Raw genomic sequence first — 8,041 nt, forward strand, 5'->3', positions numbered from 1 at the left:
GTNTAGTATATATATATATATATATATATATATATATATATAGTTGATAGTTGAACAACATATCTATATGGTGACTCAAGGGTGTACTGATCTCCGATGCAAGCATCATTACTCTACTGGAGATATATGTATCTTTCCTCTTAAACAATCTTAGATCGAGTTACAAGGACTTATTTAAAGCAAAGACATTACATGTACGCCATATGCCCTTATTATCAGTAACTTGGAAATTTATGTGAAGATACAAAACATCTTGTTATGTCCATTACAAAACATATATGGGTCCATGCATGGTTAATAGCAAATGAGTATGATGAAAAGCACAACCATATATCAATAACGGAAATTAACGAGCTCGAGATATATATACTTAAACGTCCTATGAACGTATGTATAAATAAGCCTGGAAAGCAAATGTTGCAGGGGAGAAAGTTTCTAGTATAACAAATACGTACATACACCAAGAAATGAAAAGAGGAAACGATAATTATATGTTTCTTCAGACCACCAACAAAACTAGCACAAACTTCCATCTAGTCATCATATATATATGTAGAAATGCTGCAATAATCCACAGTCGTCAGTGGTTTATGGATTAATTTCGATAGAGTTTTGCCTTTTCCAGATGCAATATTCAATGTTTTTGTAGTGCACAGGTAACTCATATAATCGCAATAATCGTGGAAGCAATAGCCGGTATATATGATACGCAGGCAAGTAGCTGCTAGGCAACAGTTACCTATACAGATATGTAGGAGTCTCAAAACCTTAATTTACAACTCATACCAAACAGGATATAAATTGAGATATTTTCTGCATTTGTTGACTGGACCTAGCTAGCTCGTTCAAATTAAGTTCAAACCTGCAAGTTCTATGTGCACTGTACAGAACAGAACATGTCAGTTTGACTGAATCAATAAGTTTGAGGCTTTCGTTATAAAATCTCGTCCTTTATATATCTTCATTCATCCTCCTGGAACACACACCACACCATCTCCAGACTAGCTAGTTTCCACTACAGATCATACCTTTCATGTTTCAATGAGCCCTGAGGGTAATTAACAATGTAAATTAAGTTAGGATCACAAGTTGCTTGTTGATGCCATTTTTAGCACCAACGGGTCAACTAGAGTTTCGTTGACATCTTTATTTCACTCCTCGGTTAGTTGGTCTACAAGCGTGGTCTTGGTCGTCCACCTCTGATTACTAAAGGTATGCCTTGGTGGTCTAGCTAGGATTGTGTCTTCGTAGTCCACCATATGTGATTTGAGGAATGACATTGATGGTCTTGTGCATCTGACTTCCTTCACCGAGATTGGATTATTGATCATAGACATCAGCTCTCCTCTTCTTAAAGTGATCGAGGTGTCTTAGAGCATTGTTGTTGTTTTTTAGCGGAGGTGGTCATATAGCCTTTGACATCATTCACTCGATGATGAGTTTCCTCCACTCGATGATGATCTTTCTCCACTCGATGGTGAGCTTCCTCCACTCCTTTGTTGGGGGAACTAATAGTTCGTCTTGGACTTCTTTTGGTTGATATTGAGCCTTCACACTCATTTGTTGGGTGGAACTGATAGTCTCCTCTTGGACTTCGTCCACTCGGCGTTGAGCTTACTTCATTGGATGGTGGACTTCCTACACATGATGGTGGTGTCCTTGCTCATTTGTTGGATGATGCTAGCTGATACTCTCCTCTTGGACTTCCTCCACTCGACGTTGAGCTTCCTCCACTTGATGAGAGAGGAGCTTTCTCCATGAAGACGATCTACACAAGTGAAGAAAAGGAAGGTTATCGGAGGACCAGCCTAAGGCCAGCCAAACACTCTCCGACGCCAAAGTCAATAGAATGTTTGAACAATGAATACAGATATGAGAAGTGTATAATGCTTTGGCATTGAGCTGATGCATCCCTAGCATGCAAGCAAAGAAAAGAGATAGAGAGACACTACCAGAACAAGCACTTTAGCCGACGAAAAAGTTTAGTCGGCTTGTTAGCTTAATTCGTCGGATAAGATCTTAGCCGATGAGCCTTTGTCGGCTATAGTTTCGTCGGGAAAGGGTCATCGGCGATGACTTTAGCCGACGACACTAGAAGACGTCGTCGGCTATTATCTGGGACAATAGTCGACGAATATTTAAATATTTTAGCCGACGAATATTTAAATACTTTAGCCGACGAATATTTAAATACTTTAGCCGACGATATTCGTCGGCTAAAGTATGTAATAAAAAATTAAAAAAACAGCTATAGCCGACGAAATATAGTCTATTTCGTCGGCTAAACATTATAAAAAATTTAAAAAATAACTATATATAGCCGACGAAACATGCCATAATTCGTCGGCTAAACCTTATAAAAAATTAAAAAATACTATAGCTGACGAATATAGTATTTAAATATCGTCGGCTAAAGTTGCTGGTTTTTGAAAAAAAAACTGCAGAAACTTTCAGCCACCTCCAATCACCACCAAAATTTGATAGAATCTTCCTCTCAACATTTCAAACAACTTTCTAGAAGAAGTCGAAGCCCAATTCTAAGCCTAAACAGGTCAATTGAATCAAAATATAAAAATCCCCAATTTAAACCCTAAAAACTTCAAATCTTCTATTCTCCTCACACATACCGAATCGAGCTACCAAATTTTAGGGGAACGTAGTACTAATCAAACTCAACTTATCCATATATAGAACTCACCAAATGGTGAGGAAGAAGAAATTCGATCGACACCGAATCCGAACCGGCAGAGTTTTGGAGCTCGATTTATCCCTCACGGCGACGCCACTCGATGCACCACCTGTCCAGCAATGAAGTAGAGACGACGGCGAAGCTTTTGGGACAAGTGTGTGGCGGTCTCTGGTGGCTTGACGACAGAGTTAGGCCGAGAAGAAAATCCGGCAGGCGAAACAGACTTCTTACCATCCACCTCCGGTAAAACTCCTATATAAAGAACTTTACCCAACAAAATTCTTTATTTTCGTCGGCTAAACTCTTTTGAAAATTTTGAAAATTTTAGTTGACCGCCAAAAAATTTTGGTTAAAAATTTTTTGACAATAGCCGACGAAATCATATATTTTCGTCGGCTAAAGTCCTTTGAAAATTTTCCTCCAAATTTGGTTTACCGCAAAAAAAAATTTGACCTTAGCCGACAACTTTTTTAATATCTCGTCGGCTAAAGTCTTTAAATTCACGAAAACGCTCATATCTCCCTCTATATTATGTAGTTTGGTCAAACCTTCCACACGAAAAACTTTCACGTAGATGAGACGCAACCGCCTATATAAAAATTTTGAGACATTTACCTTCCGACGATAGGGCTCCCCATAGGGAATAATAACGGTAAATAGAGTTGACCGCTACTATCGGCACCGAGACTTTACCCGATTTACAGGATTTTTGAACCATAGCTGTATTTCACCATTCTGAACACATCTTATTTCACAAGATTTTGATAATTTTGCTTCCTATGTAGAGTTGGTTCACAAAGTTGTATAACCTATTAAACAAGTTATACAACATTAGTAGACACGTTGTGATTCCAATGACTAAAATTCACAAACCAAAATTCGACCGTCAGATATGATCATTATGACGAAAGATGTCTATGGTAAAAAATTCAACTGGATCTGACAACGTTAAGGGCTTGATCGAAACGGTCAACCCTAATCCATCGTCACTTATCACACGAAAATGCTCATATCTCCCTCTATATTACATAGTTTGGTCAAACCTTCCACACGAAAAACTCTCATGTAGATGAGACACAACTTCCCATATAAAAATTTTGAGACATTTACCTTCCGATGATAGGGCTCCCCATAGGGAATAATAACTGTAAATAGGGTTGACCGCTACTATCGGCACCGAGACGTTACCCAGTTTATATGATTTTTGAACCATAGCCGTATTTCATCATTCTGAACACATCTTATTTCACAAGATTTTTGATAATTTTGCTTCCTATGTTGTATAACCTACTAAACAAGTTATACAACATTTGTAGACACGTGATTCCGATGACTAAAATTCACAAACCAAAATTCGACCATCAAATATAATCATTATGACGAAAGATGTCTATGGTAAAAAATTCAACTGGATTCGACAACGTTAAGGGCTTGATCGAAACGGTCAACTCTAATCAGAAATAAGAAAACTGCATTTTGAAGCCCTAAACGGACTCGGATGGCCAAAAAGGCCCCTATCTCATGGCAAAGCAATGAGTTTGACTCGTAGGGCCATTACGCTTCCGGAAAGGTATCACAATAGTCAATCGGACACTTAACGCCAAATCTACAGCATATCGAGTTTCGACTGTTCTACATCAGAGACGTTACCCGATTTACGTGATTTTTGAATTATAAACGTATTTCACCATTCTGAACACATCTTATTTCACCAGATTTTTGTTAATTTTACTTCTATGTAGAGTTGGTTCACAAAGTTGTGTATTTGTTTAAAACCTACTAAGCAAGTTATACAACATTTTATTATTTTTCTTTTAGCCGACGACTTTTTTCGATAATAGCCGACGAGATTTTTTTTCGTCTACTAAAATACTTTAGCCGACAAGTAAAAACTTTGGCCGACGAAGGAAAACTTTGGCCGACTAAAGTATAGTATAGCCGACGAAAAAATTTCTTCAGCCGACGTAAATTTAAATTAGCCAACGAATGAAAATTTCGTCGGCTAACGTGGACTTTAGCCGACGAAAAAATAATTAGTCGGCCTGGTTTTTTTATTTTCGTCGGCTAAAGCTTTTCTTCTAGTAGTGAGAGATTATGCACTTTGGCATAATCTTTGGGGAGAAGTGATATAGCTTCTCTTATCACTTTGACATAGTTTTGGGAGAGAAGAGAAGAAGAAATGGAGTTGTAGAGATAGAGGGAGATTATGCACTTTGGTATAATCTTTGGGGGAGAAGGAATGATAGCCTCTCCTATGCATTTTGGCATGGTTTTTGGGAGAGAAGAGAAGAAGAAAATGGACATGTGGAGTTGTGTTTCAGCCTTGAGAACACTTGGTATTTATAAGGGATCGATGAGTTTGCTTATGTGGAAAGAGAAGGCATGGGGTTCTTCACCAAACCCCTTACCCTAACACACTATGGGTCTGACAAGGAATGGGTCTAATTGAGTAGGTGGTTGACACAAGATAGGCTGATGGAGTGGGAGGTCAAGGCACGTGTCACATATCTATAGCTCTATTGTCATTGAGTTAGACTAAAGCCATGCCTAGAGTCATGCTCGATGTTGGATCTCGACACCTGGAAGATTGGTGGAGGGTCAGGATACGTGTCGCATATTTAAGATAGCTTTGACTCTCGAATCACCATTCATTTGTCATAAGACCTATACTTGATGTTGGAGCATGACATGTGGAAGAGTTGGTAAGTTTCTCCTTAGCACTCCAGCTGACTATTGCATGTCTAAGAGTGACCTGAGGGTCGAGGATCAGCCTAGGAGGTTATGGCTATGATAATCAGGGGTCGAGGCTTCTACGCCTCAGATGTCGAACTTTTGGCCTGAGAGTTAAGGCTCTTGATTCATATGGACTTGGCTTCCCTAATGGTTAGGTTACGATATGCTCTAGTCTTGCCAATGCATGAAAGTGAGGTAATTAATCACTTGGTGATCATCCAAGATACTTAGTGGTTGTCCATGACACTTGGTGAGAATTCAAGGTTGGACAGTTGGAATGCTAAGTTAGGCACCGTAAAGGTTTAAGTGCGTTGAAAGGTTAGAGTTCTACGTGGCTCTTTGACATTTCAACGTGCCCTACATGGAATGAGTTGAAAAATCAAGTTTCGTTGTCGAACCATATTATGACATCACTATTTCTATGACAGGTTGTTCTTTGTCACCAATCCCGCAGAAGTGCGGAACCACAGCACCTCTTTGCATTACTCGTTTGACACCCCAACCGATCAGCCTTTGGCTTGCCCACATCTCCTAGCCTGAAGAGAAATTGACGATTGAGGTTAACGATCTCAATGCGATCTATGCCGATGACTTGGAAAAGCCGCCGAGTTCTTGAGCAACTCACAGCCAAGCCTACCAGCCCCTACCCACCAACACTCTCGTGCTCATTGAGGTGTTTTCTCAGTCCTGGACCGGGTTCGAAATTGGGTCGGACGAGATTTCCGTGGTCGGAGGAGGAGCTTGTCCAGGTCCCTGGATCTGCACCACCATAGACTCCAGCATTATTGGTTGCTACCTCCACAACAATCATTAGTTAACAAATGCTTTGATGAAGATCATCTTTCGTGTATTCAGTGTTCATTGGTCGCTAGTCAAAATTGATGCTGAACTTATTAATTAGTTATTGTAATTACTTTCTGTTTTATGAAATGTGTGCGGCCATTCGTACATGGATTAAGTATAACATTGAGGAATTTACTGTAACTACTTCATGCTTGCAATGCTCATGGTATCATGGAATTTATCATCTGTATGCCATGCTGAAGTTTCACTTGTTTTTGTAGAATAGAAAAAGACGCCTGAGCTGTTGAAGACACTGCCCAACACGTCAAAATATCTTAACACACTTGTATGTAAAGCTAGCTTTAGCAAGGTTACTACTTACCCCTGAACAAAAGGAATTAAAGCATGGAATGAAATTTTGCAACTGGGAGATAATAAGATTCCTGATTTTCGAGTAAAAAAGAAAAGCCATGATATTTGTACTATAATATATAGTACTAGAAGAACTGGTGACCCCAAGGGTGCACTGATATCCAATGAAAGCATGCATGCATGATCAGCAAACTTGAAAATGCATGAGAGCCATGATCAGACTTCTTGTACTAAAAGTAATTAAACAGATTGAGTTAATTTCTAGGTATATATAAATATATATATATATATATATATATATATTACATTGTTTCCTTCCCCTTGCCCATTGTTTCTTGATGCAACATACTTGTAGATTGATAAAGGGAATTAACATGCAGGTAAACGCTGTCTGATTAATTTGGGGTTTACGTGAAGAGAAGCAAGACTCAAGATCATTTTGAAGAGAATGGAGCTAAACCTTTTGTGACTGACATAACACCATGCAATTTGAAGATGAAGCTACACTAAATGACAATCATCTGATTGTCAACTTGACTGTATAGTACTCAAATCCGAGGCACAAGTGTCGACATTCTTCTTCTTGTTCCCCTTCTTCAATCCTAAGATCTTTCCCAATTTGTTGAAAACCTTGATGGAAATCTTCCAAGAATTAGGTTTCTTGGCTTTGAGCGGGATGGAGTGCTCGACCACATTACAAGCCCCGATCGTTCTAAATTCCCCATTCAGTCCAATCATTCTAAATTCCTCAATGAGTAGTGGGTACAGCTGCTCCAACAACTGCTTGAAATTTCTGGAAACTTTGTGAACTGAAACCGGAAAGGACGACAATGAACACGACCCATTAGAGTAATGTCCAACTAAGATGTGCCCACTCGCATACGCCCTACACGCTCCTAGTATCATATTTCCTCTCTCGCGAAAGTGATCAATGATGAAAGTCTCAAAATTCTTAGGAGGTATTCGAAGCAAAAACAGTGTCATTCGACACGTTGCGACAAACACATTGTTGTTGGACTCCTGTGGTACCTTCTTCATGTTCCCGCGGTTGCCCAATGCATCATAGAAGGGGTTCTCGTTGAGAACTAAACCTTGGAGAGACACCAAAACTTGGAGAATTGTCGATTGAGATGGGTGCCATTTGTTCCAAAAAATATGGCTATTCAGCAAATTCAGACACTGTTCCGCTAGAAAATAAGTGAGGGTGCAGCCTCAAATTGTAAGAGCGAAAATAAACCTTTGGTGGCCGAGTTGGGTAGTCATGTGGGAACTTGATATCAAAGAAAAACAGTCCGTCATGGTAGGGAGTACCAGCAGCTCCAACAATGGCGGCCCTAAGGAGGTCGAAGCGTGTACATATATGTTTTCCGGGAGGTTCTTGGCCAGAATTCTCCACTCCTTCATTATATGTTTGTGTACTTTACTATCGCTAATTTTTTTNTTTTTATTTTTAGTTTTTACGTT

The 8,041-nt window shown here is 39.4% G+C and overlaps 1 protein-coding gene across 1 annotated transcript; it reads right to left on the reverse strand.

Annotated features, from left to right (window-relative positions):
- Positions 1-7,105: 7,105 nt before the first annotated feature.
- On the reverse strand, positions 7,106-7,615 carry LOC101302705 (probable ubiquitin-conjugating enzyme E2 24-like). Its single transcript, XM_004289459.1, has one exon. The coding sequence runs from the start codon at positions 7,613-7,615 to the stop codon at positions 7,106-7,108; it is 510 nt and encodes a 169-aa protein (XP_004289507.1).
- Positions 7,616-8,041: the final 426 nt, after the last annotated feature.

Source organism: Fragaria vesca, linkage group LG1 (genome assembly GCF_000184155.1).
Source record: "Fragaria vesca subsp. vesca linkage group LG1, FraVesHawaii_1.0, whole genome shotgun sequence".
NCBI classification, from domain to species: domain Eukaryota; kingdom Viridiplantae; phylum Streptophyta; class Magnoliopsida; order Rosales; family Rosaceae; genus Fragaria; species Fragaria vesca.